At 62.2% G+C, this 19,772-nt stretch overlaps 1 protein-coding gene across 2 annotated transcripts; it reads right to left on the reverse strand.

Moving 5' to 3' along the window:
- Positions 1–341: 341 nt before the first annotated feature.
- On the reverse strand, positions 342–4,920 carry CBX8 (chromobox 8). 2 transcript variants are annotated; one of them, XM_085240136.1, is made up of 5 exons: positions 4,756–4,920; positions 4,179–4,222; positions 3,878–3,943; positions 3,713–3,803; positions 342–3,565 (listed from the first exon to the last, which is right to left on the reverse strand). In XM_085240136.1, exons 1-5 carry the CDS (start codon positions 4,822–4,824, stop codon positions 2,741–2,743), a joined length of 1,095 nt encoding a protein of 364 aa, XP_085096262.1. In that variant the 5' UTR covers positions 4,825–4,920; the 3' UTR covers positions 342–2,740. The 2 variants fall into 2 exon arrangements, with proteins under 2 accessions (XP_085096262.1, XP_085096263.1); XM_085240137.1 differs by having other exon boundaries at positions 3,713–3,779; positions 4,756–4,919.
- Between the last annotated feature and the right edge of the window lie 14,852 nt (positions 4,921–19,772).

A 19,772-nucleotide genomic window follows, 5' to 3' on the forward strand; every position in this document is an offset into this window, starting at 1 on the left:
AACAACCCTCGCTTCCCCCCCAGCTGCGCGGCCGGGGGAGATTTGAATACAAAGGCTGGGCTCAGTCCGGACACGGCTCCGCATCGCATCGCCCGCATCCCGCGCCGTCGGAGGGTCGATCCGTGCCCGTCACAGCCGCCCCCCTCTCCCCGCACCCGGCCTTGCTCTGCGGGAACGGTGCGGACCCGGACCCCGCAGCCCGCTCGGACCCTTCGTGCCCCGCACGGCCGCACCCGGCCACGCACGTCACCGCCCGCCCCGTCGGAGCCCCGCAGCCCGCTCCCGTTGCCCCCCCACGGCTCCCTCTGCTCACCTCCGGCCACAAACGGGAGAAAGACACGTTTCTATTTACAAAGTATATATTTAAACTCACATAAAAAGCAGGTCTCATACGGACATTCACGGCTGGCAGAAGACACGTAAGTTAAGCTTCACTTTTCTGAGACTGAGATTTAGCCAAATCTTTTTTTGTTTGTTTGTTTGTTTTTATACAAGTCTTAGATTTAAATAATTCACGCACACACACCCCCACGCACACGCTCAGTATATACGTCGCTATATACATACACACATATACACCCACATGTACGGCTTGCTCTATATACGTGTTACACGGGGCTGCAGGAGGCAGAGCCCTGCCCCGGCATCTCGCACATTTCTCAGCCTTCAGCACCTCTGCAGGTGGAGGGAGGGCGGCTCCGTCCATCCTCAATCCCAGCTCGCACCTCCTGCAGCAGCTGCTGAGCCCCAGCACCGATCCCAGCACACAAACCGAGTGAAAAATCTCCATTTTACAAAATATGCCTTCGAACGAAACAAAACAAAGAAACAAAACAAACAACAACAACAACGAAAAAGAAGAAGTCACAGACACGGCTCCCTTTGTACAGTCAATACAGCATCCTCTTGCTATGTCATCTGACAAAGGCAACGGTCCCAAAAATGGAAGGGCAGAGGGGCACGGCCAGGCGGAGCGTGGCTCTCCCATTGGGCTGAAGGGAGGCTCCTCGCCGAGCCCCATCTCCCCACTGGGCCCCATGTGCTTTCAGCTTCTGTGCAGCCCCCAGATCAGGAAGCGACGAAGAGCTTCCTTGGGCCAATTGGAAAGGATGGAAAAGGCCAATCTCCCCCCAACCCCGGGCCCTTGGGGGCTGCCGGACAGATTTGTGCTTTCGAACCGCCAGAGATGCTCAAATCAATGCGTGAGGACACGAGGACACCTGCTCTACATCAACTAAAAAAATACAACAGAACGGCCCCCCGACATCCCCAAACCTTGGTTCAGCTGCAATGGAGTTTAGAGGAAAGCAAACGGAGGTGGCAATGGGAGCAGAGGGGAGAGCTGCTCCCCAGTCAGAGCCACCCAGCCCCACTGCCATGGCACTGCGGAGCTGCACAGCCCTCGGGAGCCACGAGAGATGGGCAGGGAAATACAAACACTGAAAGCCACCCCAAGTCAGCAGGAGCTGCTCCACACAGGAAGATTCAGCCCCTTGGCTATTGTTTAACCAGCAGAAGAAAAGGGAAATATTTATTGTCTCTGAATGCATCAAGGTGGCTCTGGGATTTGTCAGGGATGTGGATATTACAAAACGCTGCACCGGGCGCCTTCTGACAGCCTGAAGTGAAACGTGGTGGGGAAAGGGGGGGAAAAAAAAAAAACCACAACAATCCGCTTTCTATAGCAGCATAAAGCATCTAAATATGGGCAGCCATACGGTACCCTCCCAAACCTCTCTGGCATTTCAGGAATGTAAACAGAGTTGTTGGCTTTTTTTGTTTTGTTTTTTTGGAAGCGGGTGGGGGAAAAAGAATCAAGCGACCAGACAAAATGAAAACAGATTCTCAGCTCAGTTCTGTCTCCCACAACTGCTGTGACAATTCTATTAAAGTGCATTTCAGTATCACCCCTCTCAGGAACCTCACACACAAACCTCCTCTTCCTTCGCAAGAAAAGGTAATTCAAGTTAATGCTCCACTAGAACGGTTTCAGCCTTTTTATGGACTTCTGCTTTTCCCCGCCCCGATGTTGCAGCCACTATTTGTTTTTAAATCTGGAAACGCCCCCTCCCCAGCAATACTGTCAATTCAAGTGCCAACTTCAGCCGTCAAGGGCAACAGTTCTGGATACAGCACACTTGATTGTACAAGCAACACCTTAATATCACAATCAAGAAATCCGGGGCATCCGACCCCGAGGGGGAGTAACACATCCCCCATCACCATCCATAGCATCATATGGAAAATAATAGTTAAAAAAAAAAAATAATTAAAAAAAAAATCAGAACATAATTTGCTATGAACATCATTCGTTATGTACAGCGGCTCCTGCAACAGATGCGTGAACTCCGTTGGTTCTCAGTTTTATTGTCCTTTCTAAGAGCAACTGAGCAGTCACTGTTGTCTCCATTTAAATAAAACAACTCAGAGTTGAAATATATATATATAGATATATATATAAGCATTTTCTTCTTAAATAACATATTTACATCTAATAGAAAATATAACTCTAGAGATAATCTTTCCAACGAAATGTGAGACGTGGAGGAAAAAAAAAACAAAAAACAAAAAAAAAGAAGAATGAGGGAATGAATTTAGGACAGTTTCTAAATCCTCTCCAGGAAATTAAAAAAAATATAAAAATCAAAAGAAGAAAAGAAAAAAAGCCCACCAAGCTCTGACCAAGCTTTTGTCTGGATCTAGCCCGAAGAAAAGCCCCAGCACCACCACCAGCGGGAACTCATCGCTTCTCCTTAAAGAATCCTTGGTCCGTGCTGCTCTCCTTAATGGTGACGGTCAAAAAGTTAGAGGTCACGTCGGTGACCACCACCTTCTCCAGGTTGCTGAGCGAGGGGCTCCACGACTCCTCCTCGGGGTCCCCCAGGATCCGGGCCACCGGGATGCGGGCGATGAGGGAGGGCCGCCCCGCCGGGCCCCCACCATCACGGAACAGCCCCCCCCCGGGGCCGGGCCCCACGGCTCCGTGCAGCAATTTGGGGTCCAGCCCACCCGGCCCTTTGGGGTCCAGCAGGTCGGAGCGGTGTTTGGCCACACGTGGTGCGTAGGGGTCGGCGGTGCCCAGCTTGGTGCCCACCTCCAGGCGGTTGGGGCCGGGCACGGCGCCGCTGAGGTCGGGCTCGGGTCGGCGTGCCAGCTGGATGACGCTGTGTCCCGAGGAGAACTTGGCGGCGCCCGCCGCCTCCTCCATCTTCCTGGCCTTGAGGTAGTCCCCCACTTTGTCCCCCGGCTCCCCCAGTTTCCTCTTGGAGGCATCCAGACTCTCCGCCAGGTCCTTATACAGCTCCTTCCTGGGTTTCGGGCCCCGTTTTTTAGGTGTCTCCCCGGGTTTCTCCTCCACCCGGAGGACGCGGTCCCGCACGCCGTCCGCTTTGGGCACGCTGCTGCTGCCGCTGCCCTGCGGGGTCAGGGCCATATTCCTGAGTCCTTCCCGCGCACGGGACGTGGAGCCCAACTCCTGCGGGGATCGCCCGGGGTACGGCACCCGGATCCCCCTGGATGAGTCGCTGCGGAACTCGTAGGTTTTGGCTTTGGCCTTCGCCTGGGCCTGCAAAGAAGACCAACACCCATGAGTTCATCGCCCCAATGCGCAACAGCAACCCACAGGATGCAGCCACCCCACACATAAGGTCCCACATCCACAGAGGGACCGGGGGCAGTCCGCTCCCCGTTCCCTGCACTGCTCCCACCTCACCTTTAGCAGGAAGGTTTTGGGCTTGGGGCCGCGCTTTTTAGGCCCGAATAGCTCCATTTCTCGCTCCCTAGAGGTGTCAAAAGAACCAAAGCTTCAATTCAGCATAGCTACAAGACAGCCACATATTTACAAGCGTAATGGCTACGGCTACAAAAGGCCTTGTACCTCTCCTCGAAGGCCGCGAGCAGCCGGGCATCCAGGATGTTCTCCTCGGGTTCCCAAGTGCTGTACCTGGGGGGGAGGGGAGGATGGGAGGGAAGGGCAGAGGGAGAAGGAAAGGCATCAGAAACGAGCAATGGCAAGAAAGGAATAAAGAAAGAAAGAAAGAAAGAAAAAAAAAAAAAAAAAAAGTGGCACAGAGAAAGGGATCCAACTTTCCTTCCTGCTACAATGGGAACTAACAGCTACAAGGAGCCATCTCCCCAGCAGCCCCTAGGCTGCAAAATTGTGCAAACAGCAGACTTACTTCTGAGACCAGCCCTTCCATTTTACGAGATATTCCATGCGCCCCTGCAGATGCAAAGAGAAGGAAAATAAATAAATAAATGAATAAATATGCACGGAGGGAACCCACGATAAATGCTTGCAACAAAGCTACACATGCAACTACACGCGTGCAACCGACACACGCCTGCACCCAACCCGCGTGTCAAAAACATGCGAGGGGGAGGGAGAGGACCGGGGTGGGGGGAAAGGATGGGAGCGGAAGGGGGATGGGGGGGGGGAAGAAACGCAACAACAAAAAAAAAAAATGATAGAAAAAAAATGCGCGTGCAGCAGCCCCGCAGCCCGCAGCCTGCGGCGGGGAGGCCGGCGCACAACGCCCGGCACGCAGCAGCGCGGCACGCACGCCCCGCACAGCCCGTGCATGCGGATGGGAGGAGGAAGGGCCGCCCCCAGCCGCAGCCGGGGCCGCCGGAGCCGCCGCTGCAGCGCCGCTCGGCCGGGGGAGGGCGCGGAGAGGGCGGCGCGGCCTGGAGAGGGGCTGCGGGGCGGCGCGGGGGCGGCGGGGTGGCGGCGGCGGGGGGGGTGGGGGCACCTACTTTGCGGATGCGGCGCTTGAGCAGGGCCTCGGCCGCGAAGACGCGCTCCCCGACGGCCGAGAGCTCCATGTTTACGCGGCCGCTCGCAGCACACAGGCAGCCGCCAGCGCAGCCCAGACCATAATACTCCGCCCGCTGACGTCAGCGCCGCGGCCCCCCCTTCCTCCCTCCTCCTCCTCCTCCTCCTCCTCCTCCTCCTCCTCTTCTCCTCCCCTCCGGGCCCCCCCCGCACTTGTTGCTGGCGGAGCTGGGTGGAATATTCCGCCCTCGCCGCATTGGCCCGGGCCCGGTGCCCGCCCCCGAAAGCCGCGCCGCCCCCCGACGTGAGCCGCGTCCCGATGAGTTCGGGGCGGGGCGGTAGCGGGGAGGGGTGCGGGGGGGGGACGTTGACCCCCCCGCGTCCGCCCCGCCCGCTCCGAGGGTGCCCCCCCCAGGGCGCAGCACAAAGGAACCGCCACCACCGGGATGGGATGGGGCGGAGCGGGGCGGGGCGACCCGGCCCCTTCGAGCGCACCTGGACGGGGCGAACCCGAGGGTGCGGCCGGGCAGCTCGTAGGCCCCCCCCTCAACCCCACCTCCCCGTGTGACAAAGAAAATGGGATTTTTTTGTTAACGAAGCGCTCGCGGATTGCGTAAAAATCACCTCATTACGGCCGCGCTGCCGAGGCAGCCAGGGGCCGGCAGAGTTCATCATCATAAAAAGCCATTGAGGGAAACAAATGGCCGCGCCGGGCCGTGCCAGCCGCGCAGCTGTTTCTGGTTAAGTTTAAATACTTTCCAACAGTTTGGGTAGTAAAAATAAAGTAGACCTCAACAGCCCATAATACGAGTTTCTGGTTTCCTCACTCCGGCAGCCCGCGGCTGCGTTCCCGGCTCAATCATGGGGCATCGAGGGGGTGGGAGGGGTCCTTGTGGCCACCGAGGCGGCCCCGGAGGGAATCGGGCCCTCCGAGTCACTGGGCCGGGTGGCACCGTGGGTCCCCTCCCCGAGAGCCCCACCGCAGAGCTGGACGGCGAGCCCAGAGACACGGTCCTGCCTGCGGCGGGCGAGGAGAACCGGAGGGAGCGCAGCCAGGGGGAGCCGCGATGTCCCCAGGAGCCGTCGGGGGAAGCTCCGGGGATGCCCGGGAGCGCTTCTGCCGCCGAGAGAAACAATTCCCGACCCGGGATCGGCAGCTCATCCCCGCGTCCCCACCGCCACTCGCGGGTGCGCTGCTGCTGCTGTCGCGTCCACGCGGGGCGACGCTTCGCACGGTTCTGCCCCGACCCCCGCGGGCTGCACGCTGAGGAGCAGCGAGGCTCGCTGGGGCTGCGTTCACGCGTGGATGTCTCCGCGTTGGATGTAATCTCCAACGAGCCGGCTGCCAGTCAAAGAGATAGTGGCTTCTTTCGGCTCCGGGAGCGGTGGAGCTCCGGTGCTTTTACCATCCCGGGGACCGTTTTCTTCCGACGTTCCCGCTTGCCACAGCGGAGCTCTGCTGGCTCCCAGCGGTCACGTCTGGCCGGGCTTCGATCTCCCACGGGTGTCATGCGGGCAACGGTTCCTCTGCTACAGAAGGAGCTCGCGTGGGGGCTCCGGGCTCGCTCGGACAACGCCGGGTGATGGAGACACGCGGCCCCACGAGGAGCTCACGGGATCCGAGTGCAGGAGCCCGAGACTGCCGCTCGCTACCGGGCCGAGCGCTGGGCAGCTGGAAGAGCTGGAAGCCGTGCAAGAGCCCCTCCGCGTTCCGTCCCGCAAGCACGGGGGACAGCGGGGGAGGAGGTAGGGGGGGTCCGGCGGGGCAGGTGCCGGGGATGAGATCCCGCTGCCGAACGGAGGGGAGGTTCCTGCCCCACGGCCCCGCAGCCCCACGGCTTTGGGGATACCCGCGCCACACGGGGTTTGCACGGAGCCCCCAGGAGGAACTGGCGCGAAGGGAGATGGCCGGGAGGGGACGGCGCAGCCCCCGCGCCCGCCCTGATTCCCGGCAAGCGACATCCCGGGGAGATTTTCGTTAATATCGAATTAATCGTTGTTAATTAAGGCAGAGCGGTGGGGCGGGTCGTTAGCCCGAGTGGACGCAGCGGCCCGGATACTGTGTCCGAAGGTGCTGCACAGGGAATGGCCCTCGAGGAGCGGGCGCTACACCCGGCCTGAGAATGTGGAGGAGAGATTGATCCCGGGCCGCCGCTGCCGGTAACGCCGCGCTCCGCTGCACGGGGCTTCGAGGCGGAACCCGAGGCGGGACCGTGTTCGGTGGCCTCGGAGATGCCGCAGCCATGGAACGGCGTGTGGGTCCCGCACCTTCGCTGCCGGTGTACCCGCTGCCAGAGGGAAGCGCCGTCTCGACGGTGCCCGAGGGGATGCGGAGAGCTCGCTTCAGCAGTAGGGACCCACGAGGGACCCATGCGAGCACGGGGTCGCTGAGTCCCTGAGTGCTGTGCGGGGGGCAGAGGAAAGGCGAGACACAAACGAGAACGGCGCGGAGAAGGCAGCGGGAAGCGATCGCCGCTAAGTCGGGGCCCGACCCGAACCCCCGAAGCCGTGGGCTCGCCGGGAGCAGGGCTGCGGGGTCTCAAGAGGTCTCGGCCAGGAAAGAGGGGGGACGGAACCGCGGGATGAGAGCGCGGCGGGCGGGAGCGTCTCCGGCTCTCCGGGGCAGTTCCTCCTCCCGCCGGAGGGGGCCCGGGACCCATTGCCCGATGGGTGCAGGATCCGTGGAGCGTGGTCGGGCACCGGGATCAGCAACGGAACCGGGAACGGGATGCCCTCCGCGTTCCCGAGGTCAACGGCAAAAGTTGCCGAGGCGTAATTCGGACTCCCGTTCCGGTGGGGTCCCGGCTCGCGCCCCATCCGTCCCCGCCGGTCCCTTCGCGTCCCCGGCTCTGCCCCGAAGTGGCGATGTCAAAGCTCTTTCGAGGATCGCTCCGGGGCTGCGAGGGCGTCTGCTGCGGCACGGGCAAATGTGGACCCGGTTTCCCCCCATTTGACCCCAAACCTGCCCTTCAGTTGCCCGCTCTCCTCTCGCCCCGCTCGAACTCTTGCGATGAGCGCTCGCGGGTCTCAGCGAGATGCCCCAGGGCAGCGTGTCCGGCTCCCCCCTCGTTTCTCGCTGTGCGGGGGCTCCCACGGCTACGAGCATTGCAACGAAAGTGGGGGGCTGAGACCCTTCCTGGGGCTGCGTGTGAGGGCGCCGGGATGAGCACGAGTATCGAAGCCCGGCTGAGCCCGAGACGGGGGCGATCTGGCTCCAACCCAGCCTCGGGCGCAGCTCATCACCGCGCCGCAGTCCTGCTTTCCCCTGCGGCTTCCCGAGAGCTCTCGGCTCCGCCCCGGTACCCGCTCCCGGGACGGTGAGCACCCAGCCTAGGGCCCGGTTCGGCCACATTCCCCGAACTGCCGAAGCTGCCGGTGCCGATGGCAGACCAGTTCTGTCGAGGTCGCTTTGCTCCGTGTCCCGTTCTCCTGGGCGTCCTGAGAACGGCCTCGGGGCTGAGAACCCGCGGGGAAACCGAGAGCAGATTAACTCGCTCAATTCGCAGAGCTCGGGCGGCTGCAGGTTTCTGCACGGTTACTGTGGTCGGGTCTGTCCCTGCGCCTCGGGAGATGCATCTCGCATCCTCCCCCCCCCACCCCCCCCCGAGCCGCGGTACTGCCAGACATGGGAGAACCCCGCTACGGAGCTCCCGGCAAGTGCGGAGCCCCCGGCCCCTTGGTGCCTCCCATCGGAGCTGCTGCCCCCGGCCCGCGGCTCTGAGCAGCCGCCCGAGGTCCGGTTCGGCTCCGAGCTCTGCCCGGTTCGCTCCCACCCCGGACCGGCAGGAAAACGATTCCCTCCTCCCGCGACTAGGCGGAGTCGCACCGAGCGGTGGGGCAAGTTGCCGACCCCCGCGCTGCTGCGGAGCTGGCTCGGTGCTGCGGGCGGGGCACCGGGACCCCGCGGCGCTGCCGGACTCCACAGCTCCGCCCCGGGAGCGGGAGAAGCACGGACGCCGAAACGGAGCTGTTACTTTCCCGAGCATCTCGAGGCTAAGCGAGGAGGTAGTGCTCGGGACAAAGCGGCAGTGCCACTACAACCTCCATCTCCCCATCCCGGCCCCGCGGGGAGAAGGCACGGGCTGGAGCGGCCGTCCCAGGACGGAGCGCGAGGGCGAGTCCGGAGAGCGGACCAATAATCGGAGCTGCGTTTAACGCGGGATCGCTACAGGAGGGGCTGCGCCGGCCGCGTTTCACACCTCTGCCCCCGGGTACGGCTCTGCCAGGCTCCGGACATCCCGGGGCCGCAGCGACGCGTTGGCCGGGCCGAGCAAATCGCCTGTGGGGAGATTTCGGCAAGCGCCCGGCAGCGGTGTCCCCACGAAGACGGTCATCGCGGAGCAACTTCTTGCCGCTCTGAAGCCCAGAAATCTCCCTGAGAAGAAATTTTCGTGTCGACTGATTTGACATCGAATCCTGCCTCCAAGGCACAAGAGTCCAGGGCATGCGGGGAGCAGCGCTCAGCACGCTCCCGGAGCCTTTCCCTTCCGTCTTCCACCCGCCTCTCCCGATGCTCAGCGCTACTCTTGCTCCGCCGGAGCTCGGGACGGACCCGCCGCGTTGCACCTCCTTTCCCGTGGGAACGGAGCTTCCACACCGGGAGACCACAAGGAGAGCCGCGGCCGGACCTGCCGAGCATCGCAACCGGGATGGGGGCAGAGCTGCAGACACTCCTTCTCCCCGCGCCGCAGATCGTTATTCCCCGGTTACCGGGGCCGTGGGTAGCCGAACGGAGGAGCGGTCAGCCCCGACGAGGAGCCGCCCCGCGTCCCGTCCAACCGGAACCTTCTCGGAGCAGCGGCGGTTATGAAGGACAGCGGCGGCCCCACCACCCGGGGGCCAACCTGAGACCGAACCCCGTCCACCTCCTTCCGGCCCGGCCCGGAGCGGCCCCGGAGCTTGAGGAGACGGCGGCCGCGGACGGGGCTCGTCCTCGGGGGTTCCGCACGGAACTGCGACGCTTCCCGGCGCGGCCCCGGCGGCGCGGTGAATTCCAGGTGTTTTCCATAGGTGGCACCGTCCTCCTGAAAATCGCGGCAGTGGCCGTGCAGCCCGCGGCGCTCCGGCCGCCCCCTGGGACAGAGACCCCCGCGAGCCCGAGCCCAGCAGCACGGTGCGGACGGCCTCGGCTCGCAAAGCCCCGGGGAACCGCCCCCAAAGTGTCATCACTGCCTCCCACCCGGCCGTGCCCCGAGCACCACCCGACCCTACTCGGGGTCCCCGTCCCGCCGGCAGTGCGGGGCCGCCGCCCCGCGGGTTCGCAGCGGACCGCTCGTGGGGCTGAAGCCGCTCCCAGGGGTGGGGCGGAGGGGCGGGGGGCTCGTTATCACCCAGCTCCGGGCTGCGAACACTTTGCACAAAAGCTCTTTTGTTTCCGGGCTTTCTGAATTTGCTGATTATTTGTAGGAGCATAAATAGGAGTTGTTTGCAAAGGCCAGGAGGCAGGAACCGAGCGGAGCTCCGCGGCGGGCGGGGAAATCTGAAGATCTCAAGAGAGCCCCCCCGGGCCCCCGTCCGACCGCCCCCGGCCCAGGACGAGGCTGCAGCTCTCGGCTCCGGCCGCAGCGGCCGCGGATTCCCCCGACCCCCACTTCTGAGGGCGGAGGTCCCCGCTGAGCGGTCGGGTGGAGCGGACCGGAGACGGGGAAGGGAGCATGGTGAGGGGGGGATGCGGCTGCAGCGGGGCCGTGTCACCTCCGTGCCCACGGCCGCGCGTGGGAAGTGGGAATTCCGTGGCCGAGGAGGGGAGGCAGCTCGTAGAGCGGCCCTGCAGTGCCCCCGTCCCCGTCCCGTCCCCGTTCCCCGCCGCATCGCAAGCCGAGCGCGGCCCCGCGTTTAACAAAAGCAATTAGAGGTGAGGCCCATTTGCATCTCGCTCCGCGGCCGCTGCACGGCGGCTGCACCGGGGCGGGGGGCGGGCACTCGGTGCTGCAAGCCCCGCCCCCCGCCCCGCCCCCCGCCCAAGGTAGGCGCTGTATTTAGGTTCGTGCCCTTATATGGCGATGAGCTCGGCGCCCCGCGGACGGCGCGCACCATATAAGGAAGCGGTGCCCGATCCCGGGGTGAGCTGGTGAGCGCTCATTGGTCCTCCCGTATCGCAGCAACCGCGCTCTCACGAGTGGAACGGGCCCGCCGCCCCCCCGCGTCTCCCCCCTCGCCCGTGGGGCCGGGACCCGCCGCGAGCCGCCCCCCACCCGCCGCCCGGTGCCCCCCGACGGGAGCCCGCCGGCCGCGCCCTCAGCCCCGCTCTGCCCCTCCGCTGCCGGGCCCCGGCGGGCAGCGCCGCCCCGACGCCTCCGTGAGCGCCGCGAGTGGAAACTGTAGCTCCGTGCTCCGGTGGCACCGACGGCGCTCGGCGGGAGGGCGCCGTGAGATGCGGCGGGACTCCCCGCACACCGGGGCCTCGGGCGCGAGCAGGGAAGCTGCTCTCGGAGACCGAGACCTGGGGCACCACGAAGGACAAGGGGTGGCTTTTCCTTGTCCCTGCTGCGGGCAGCCCGCGGAGGACGTGCCGGGCGGGTGCCGAGGTCCCCGCGTTCTCCGCACGGCGCTCCCGGCGACCGCGCGCAGCCCCGGCCCCGCCACACGTCCCTCGTGTCCAGCTCTGCTCGGTGCCGGCTGCGGCCCCGACTCGCGCGGCCGTTTCCCCGTGCGGAGCATCGCGGCCCCGCGGAGCCGCAGCCGCGTTTTGGGGACGTCCCCTCGAGACGCGGACACGCGCGATAACCGCCCCGCGATGCCGAGGGGAGCGAACCCCCGTCGGTAGGAGGCGGTGGCTCCGCTCCCACGCGCGTCCGCTGCCGCCCCGCGGGCAAACGATGGAGAACGGCCAGGGGTGCGGTCGGGGGGCGGCTGCTCGGCGCGGGGTCGCGGGGCCGACTTTTCGTTGCGGCATCCCCGCAGCCTCGCAACGCCGCGTCCGTGCTCCCGCCCCGGTTTTTATTTTATTTATTTCATTTTATTTCTTTTCAATGGAGCGTTGAACGGCCGCCGCCGGGTAGCGGGAGGGAGCGGTGCGCCTTCGGCCCTCCGGTGTGCGAGAGCTGCCCCCCGCCCCGGCCGGCACGTGCTTCCCGTGCCCCCGCCCCGCCGCAGGTGAGGCCCGGGCGGCAGGCTCCGTACGGATCTCCGGCTCCGCTCCGGCCGCCCCGCGGGCTCCCGACCGCCCCCTCGCCGGCTACCGCGGGCACCGGGGGGCGCGGCCGCCGTGGAGGGCCGTGCCGCCGCTTCCTCGCCGTCCCCCCCCCCCCCGGCAGGATTCAGCGGGCTCCGCCGAGCAGCCATTTTCTGCAGCTGCGGCTGCACCGGAGCCCAGCCGGGCGGCGCGGGCGAGCGGCGGCACATCCCGGGGGGTGCCCGCGCCCCGCTGCCGGTTCCGGAACTGGCGCCCCGAGCTCCGCCGGGTGCTGCCGGGGCCGGGCGGGCTGCGCCGCGGGGCTGGCCGTGACAATCCCACCCTTTCCCCGCCATTTTGTTACCGTGCTGGCGTTTTCCCAAAGCAGACACAGAGCGGGAGCCTTGGGAACGGGACCCCGTTGTGCCGGGGCGGACGCTGCCCCCAGCCCGGTCCCGGCCCCCACCTCCCCGCGGCCCCGTATCCGTGCGGACACGTCCCGGGACGCCCGGCGGCTCCGAGTTCCTTTCCACCGGAATCCCCGCTCCCCTCGGCGCTCTGTGCGCACAGTGGTCGCGGGTCGCGGCTGTCGGAACCACGCGGGACACGGTCACGCCCGGCCGGCACCGGTTCCTGGGCCACTGTCCCCAGGCGAGGAACCCGGAACGTGGCCATCCCTCCCCTCCCGGTGCTTCAGGATCTCGGAGCTGCTCGCTTCTCTCCGCCCACCCCACGAGCAGCGAAATGACCCGACGGCGCTGCGAACCATCCCGTCGGGCAACGACCGGAGGGGTCGCCCCGGGATTCGGGCACAGCACTCGTCGGCTCTGCCCCGTTCCGGCCCCTGCTTCCGACCCAGCTCCGGGCAGCTCGTTGGGATGGCGCAGGGCAGCACTTGGCCCACACGAGGCGGGGCGACCGGCGGGGTTCAGGTCCCACTGGCTGCGGGACGGGGCGCGGCCGGATCGAGATTTTTGGTGTCGGGACGCGGCACCGGGGATCGGGACTGGGCGGTCAGGACGAGCTGCCCCGACGGGACAGTCCGGGCCGGGCCGGGCCGCTCCTTGCCCCCGCGCGGGGGTCACTGAACGCCGGTTGCAAACAGTCCCGATCGGCACGGGCACAGCGGAGCGGGACGTGTCCCCCTCCCCACTGCTGTGCTACCGGGTTGGGGACGGCTCGGTGACCAACGCGCAGCGGCGGCAGGGGAAGGTGCCCGGAGCGTCGGGGCCGACCCGTGCCTGGTCTGCGCTCCCGGAGCTGAGAGGCGGCGGCGGGAGAAGAAGGGCGAGGGGAAGGAGGGGGCTCCTGCAGTACTGCAATGCAGCGCTGCGCCGAGAGTTGAGCCCACGGCCCGGAGCGCTCCGCCGCTGCTGCAGTGCAGGTGTGAGCGTCGCGCCGGGCGACCAGACCGAACCGAGCCGAACCGGGCCACGCAGTCCAAGCGCCGCCGGGCCGCCCCCCTCTTGCCCCGCCCCGCGCCTCGGCCCTCCCCGGCTTTCTCGCCCCCGTTTCGTTTTTCTCCGCTCCTGTCGAGTCCGCGGGACGTGTCCTCCAGCGGTGGGACACCGGCAACCGCCGTCCCTCCGTCCCTCCGTCCGCCCTGTGCCCGTCGAGGTGGGGGCTCATCTGAACCCACCAGCCGGGCCGCAGTAGGCACTGATCGCGCTGAGCTCCCCAGCTTCTCGCCGTGGCTCCTCCCGACGCCGCGACCACCGCGCAGCGCTCGGTACTTCGCGGCTGGGGCAGGACCCCGGGCTCGGCTCTGACCCGCTCCGGTGTTTCCTCGAGGGGACATCCCTCGCATTTCCATCTTCTCTGTCCAAGGGGGGCTTCGTCCCGGCCCCACTCACCCCTACCCGCAGCCCCCCCACCCCCACCCCTCCGCAAACAGCGCTGCCTCTGTCCCGTCTTTCTCTACCGCTCCTCTGCCCCACGGCGGGGTTCGACACGGGGACTCGCAGCGCCTGGGAAAGAGCAGCCCCGCACCTGGAGCTGCGGACACAGGGGTCGGGCAACGCGAGACCCCCCGGGGGGAAGGATCAACGTGATAAAGTCGGAGGTGCTGCAGCGCAGCCCCATGGGGACGGGGCGGATCACGGGAGAGCCCCAAACCCGGGAGGGGCGGGGAGGGCGTTTTGAGGGCAGCGGAGCCATTGTGGTCACCCCCCCTCTCCCCAGTCCCTGTGACACAGGCTGTGCTTTCCCGTCCCTGCCTTTCTGAATCCTGCCAGTGACAGCCAGCCTGTGGCTGAACGGCAGAGATCCCACAGAGATGCCACGCAGCGCACATTTTTGCCTTCCCACCTGGATTTTTTTTTCTTTTTTTTTCTTTTTTTTTTTTTTTTTTCCTGCCGCTGGCTTTCATTCACTGCTAAAATGGCACCGCGCTCCTGTCCCTGCTGCTGCTGATACGGACTTCAGCCGCTGGGTCCTGGTGTGTCCTCATTTACCGGATGAAAGCTCAGCCGAGACACGGCGTTTCCTCCCCGTGCGGAGAACTCCAAGCTGCTCTCAGCATCCCGCCCCCCCCCGGACACCCCCGGCCCTCTTCCCCGCTCCTCTCCAACATCTCAGCGTTCAGATGCCGAAGGCTGAAAGCGAAACGCGAAAGCAGACTCGGCAGTGCCACGCACCGAGGCGATCCGTCAGCCTGCTCTGCCTTCAATTCCCCCACAAATACGGGAATCCCCGCGGCTCCCGGCACCGCTCCCAGTGCCCTCACGCAGCACCGTGTGCCCGCACAGCACCGCAGCCGGGAGGTTCGGATCCGGCAGCCCCAGAGGTCCGGCAGCCCCGAACCGGTCCCTCCCCCCCCCGTGCGCCCGGTGCAGCCGCAGCATTCAGCTCCCCCCTCCCCCCCCCCCGCGGCTCGGAGCCCGGAGTCCCTTCGGCTGCTTTTATTGACGGCCTCCCCCAACTTCGTGCGGTGCCATTTGTGTGCAGCTGATGCTGCGTCACGCAGCGAATTCTTCACCGAAGGGAAATGAAGGCGCACGCGGCAAAGGTAAAATCGTCTTTTTCAGGACAAGGAAAAAAAAATAGAATTAAATGTGTTAGTCCGAAACCAGAGCTGCCAATGCCACAGCCGAGACTTATTTGTCACACGCTCAGGCGAGAGACAGAAGAAATTCCTGTGATAATGCTTGTCTCTGCTCAGCCGTTGCTGCCGCACCACAAATTGCTGCTTGCAGCACAAACTATGGAAATGCGATACATTAGATTAGATGTCTTCTTGTTGGGTCTCAACGCGTTCGCTAAGAGTTATTTCTGAGTCCTGAGAGTTAAAGAGCCTTCAAGAAATAGAGCATCAAACGCTCCGAAAGTGGGTCTGCCTTTGGTGCCAGAGGTACAAAAAGGAAAAACAACGGGAGAGCAGAGAATGGGGAGAGAGGGAAGAATTTCTCAAAGCAAAGCAGGACGCCCGGGACAGGATCTTCCCACCTCGGGTTAAAAATGGCTCAGGGTCAGGTTGAGCCCTTAAACTCGAGATAAAGTATCACTCCAGCCGCCAGGCAGCGAGATCGAGGGCACCTCTGGTGTCTGGCCAGGGACACCGCCGTTGTCCCGCGATGAATCTCCCTGTTTGATCTGTCGTCGGTGACTTCATGCGGCAGAAGGAAACAAACAGGAGGACGATGTCACGGCCGGACCCAGCGGACAGAGGGCAGAGCTATAAAATCCATTCCTGATGTTGAAATGACAGCCTGGCTCTCAGCGTGCTGCAAATGGCTGGGTGCACTCAGGGACAACGCTTCGCCCTGTGTTTTTTCAAGCCATGTGGAATTGCTAGCATATGTGAAAATTAACATTTACTAACGCATGCCAGTTGATGTTTATTTTGTGCTTTCAGGTGCCTCCTCGGCTCTATGATGCCCAGCAAAGCTTCCCTCCCCAAAGGTCACCTTTGACAATCAAAAGAACCTGACACAAAATACAAATGGTTTCTTCCCTGCAGTCACCAAGTGAGCTCAGAACAGCTTGGAGGGCTCTAATTTGTGAAGTGCATCCCCCTCTACTGCATCACCTCCTGAAATCCCAGTGCCCTGACCTGCACAAGGGGCATCTGCAGGGTTCCTTGGGGCCACCGGCCCCAGCTGGGTCCCACCACCAACACCTGACAGAGGGAAATGCTGAGTCCTGCTTTCTACTCTGGCCTTGGTTGCTCACAGCTCTCTCACACCAGCTTTGTGGGCTGCAATTTTCCACGTTCGGCTTCAGTCAGAGGTGACTTCTGAAGTTTGAGTCATCCTGCTTCTCCCATCCTTGTCTTCTGTGAATGAAGGAAGGTCACTGCCCTGCTGTGTGTCAGGAGGGAACAAAGCAACAGGGCTGCCCGGGGCCCAACCACTGCAGCTCCAGGACAGGTGCTCCTGCAGAAGAAGCTGAGAACCCAATGGCTCTCAGGAGAGCAGGAGATGCAGCCTCACCTTAACACAGAAATTTATGCTCAGCACAGTCTTTATGTCCAATATTAAATACACAATTGTTGCAGCTTCCACCAGCTCAGGCCCTCCATCACACTGCATTTTATAACCACAGCGACGTGTTTAATTCACTTCCTCTAGCTGTAGCATTTTTCTACCCCAGCTTATGCAGCACAACTTGCAACACCTCCCAGAGGTTTAGGCTGTCCCCTTCCCTCCCTTGACCTAAGCACTGCTGATTGAAGCACACTCAGAAGCTGCAGTCCCTCTGGGGCTGTGGTGATGCTTCAAACCTCACAAGAATGGGGCTGCAGCTTCTCCCCCCCCTCCCACCTGAGATGCAGAGCTCAGAACATCCCAGGTTGGGAACTTGGCTCCCGCTGCCCCTTGCTATCTGACAGACCTGGACGAGCTGGCAGCTGGTGATGGAGCTTCCTTTCCTTCTCACCCCTTAAACAATGTGTGCCTGCGATCAGCAGGGCCAGTAAGGATGACACATGGCCAAGATTGCTGAAGTCACAGCTGTTGAAATGCTGGGAGCTCCCTACTGGGCTGTGCTGCCTCGCACAGCGTGCTTTATATGCCTGCTCGTCCCATATAAATAAATCTTCACGTTTGCAGTTTACTTGAAACTACATCAAGGTGACAGCTGAGCCGGCAGCTCTTGCTGAGCAGCAGTATCTGTACCACGAGGCTGCTCCTATGGGCAGCAGCACAGCCAGGACTGTCCCTCCTCATCCTCTTCCCTGCCTACTGCCCCTCCATGGCCCCATTGGCACTCATGGACCCAAAGCAGTGCGGGTGGGAGCCCAGCACTGAGCCCCATTAGACCCAGCTTTACTGAGAGTGCACAATGGCAGCCAATGTGTGCAAGGCCATGTTGTGCTGGGGGTGGAGGGCATGGAGAAAACGTGACCCCACAGCAGCAAAGCGACGCCGTCAGTTCCCCACTCCCCAGAGTGGCAGAGGTTGGGAAAAATAAAGTAAAAACTCCACAAATTGCATCAAATGACTGCCTGGAGGAGCCCCCCACGCACATGGGCATGCACATGGGCATGCACCACCCTCACACCCCTTCTTTCCCCGTCTCTTTCTCTCTAATCAGTTTGGAGCTGGAAGTCTCCCAGTCCCCGTGAGGCTGTTTAGCATCCTCCCCTCAGCAGCACCTGCACTCTTGGGGCAGCACTGCCCGGCCTGCTGCATCCAGCAGCTCAGTACCACAAGCACAGGGTCACAGAGCTGCAGCAATGGGGTCAGTGCAGGAAGGCAGGCACTGCTGCAAACACAGAGGGTAGAAGACAAAACCAGCTTTGGAGCACAAGTCTGCAGTCCCCTCCTCTCCCAGCACTGCAGCGATCTTATAGGGACGGACGCATCAGACCCTTTCAGAAGAGCTAAAAACACGAATACAAATTCTCCTTTTAAATCAGCAAATGTTTCTCTGGAATAAGTCCAAACCAAACAGAGGTTAACGCATTCCTGGGAAATACATTAAATGCAGCACACAGCCATCTCCCTAATGGAGAGCAGCGATGCTCCATCTCGTCCTGGATCGCTTTGATAACCATTGAAGGCATAGCGGATCTCACATTAATTTTCTCAGTAACAGACATTTAGGTTTGATGCACTTAATATGGCAACAGAGCGGCATGAATAAGTAATTTATACCCTGGGCTCTTCGCCTCTCTCAGCCAATTGGCGCAGAACGAATGCAGAGCGTATCTTTTAAACCAACAACGACTTATCACACCTTTCAGAGCACAGGAAGCTGCCGGTGCAGTGATAAACACCATCAAACTATTAAACCAGGAGCTATCTGCCTCTGTGGTTTCCGGGAAATGGTGCCTCGAACAAACCACCCCACTGCTGATGGTGTTTTCGGTGCTCCTAAGGCGGTGGGCAGTGGGGAGGGAAGCTGTGCAATCCGCTTTTCTCGGCGCAGCCAAGTGCAAACAGCGGTTGGCTGCAGAGCATCACACACCTGTGCGGTGGGGAAGGCGGTTCTGACCCCGACGTGAGCTCAGGCTCCAGCCACAAGGCTGCAGCTCATGTGCAGAAGTCAGGCAGTGGTATTTGTGAGACACCTCACGGGTCTCATCCACAGAGAGGTTCCCATCTCGCACAACATCTGCCCCAGCAGAGCCCGCCTGCGCGGCCCCGCTCCTGGACTGGCTCCTGCCGCTGTCTGTCGAGCTGCACTTCCTCTTTCATAAATCACATTTTGCATTCTGAGCATGCGTCTCCTCTTCCGTGCCATTTTTTGTTTTCAGATAACCATTAGCTTAATTAATCAAGGGAAGCGCATCGCTCCTGATTGCCGGCTCCGCTGGGATGGCAGCGCTCCCACCCCACAGAACCCAGCACCACACCATGCTGGTTGCAGCTCTCAACCCAGCCCAGCCAACAGCAGGTGTTGACGAATCCCAGGTCAGCTCTTCTCACTCGCTGCCTGCATGCGCATGGTGAGGTTTTGGGGTCTGCAGTCCTCTCCAAAGAGATGGGTGAAGGTGATGGAACACAACTGCGTGAGTTTCCATTGGCTTTGAAGCATCAACAGAAGGAACAGATGAACCCAGAAGGTCAACAAAACAGCGGAGATCATAGAATCGTAGAATGGCCTCATTTGAAAAAGACCACAATGATTATCTGGTTCCAACTCCTTGCTGTGTGCAGGGTTGCCAACCATCAGACCAGGCTGCCCAGAGCCACATCCAGCCTGGCCTTGAGTGCCACCAGGGATGGGGCATCCACAACCTCCTTGGGCATGAAACCATCATTATGGCATCAGTTCCCAGAGGATGCTTCCACCACAAGGGCACACTGAAGAGCAGACCTGAGCATCTCAACAGTGTCCACATTTGAGATGGTTCCACGTCCACATAAACCTCCTCAGCCATCCGAGCTGGAGAAAACGGCACCTACACACAAAATCCTCAGGACTGAGAAAGGAACAGCTGCCAGAATGACATTTATATTTACTGAGCAGAAGTTTACGTGGCCTGAAAGGCAGAAGCCTGGAGCAGAGCATCCTGCAAGCAGAGCATCACACACCTGCACAACAGCCAAGGGGCACCAATGGGGGAAGGGCACAGCACCAGGGAGCTCCAGTATGCCTGCCAGCTCCACCTCATGCAAACCACACAGTTCTGCCTCTCAGAGACTCGAAGCTTTCGTATATACACATTATTACCAGCTAAGATCTCAGGAACTCAACCTCAAGCCAAAGCACCAGCTGAGCACAACTGACCCCACAGCACTCCTGCAAGCACATGGTTCCAAGAAGCCACCACCTCAAAAGACACGGGGACCCTCACCCCCAGGCTTTGGGGGAGGCCATTCCTGCCCTGCAAGCAGCAAGCACTGCACCTCAGCCCTGCTGTCACCCACAGCAATGCCTGGGACCCCCCAGCACAGCCCTGCTGTTTGTATGCAGTAACAAACGCACTCCAAATCCTGG

The sequence above is a fragment of the Meleagris gallopavo genome, chromosome 20 (assembly GCF_905368555.1).
Source record: "Meleagris gallopavo chromosome 20, MGAL_WU_HG_1.1, whole genome shotgun sequence".
In the NCBI taxonomy this organism is placed as follows: domain Eukaryota; kingdom Metazoa; phylum Chordata; class Aves; order Galliformes; family Phasianidae; genus Meleagris; species Meleagris gallopavo.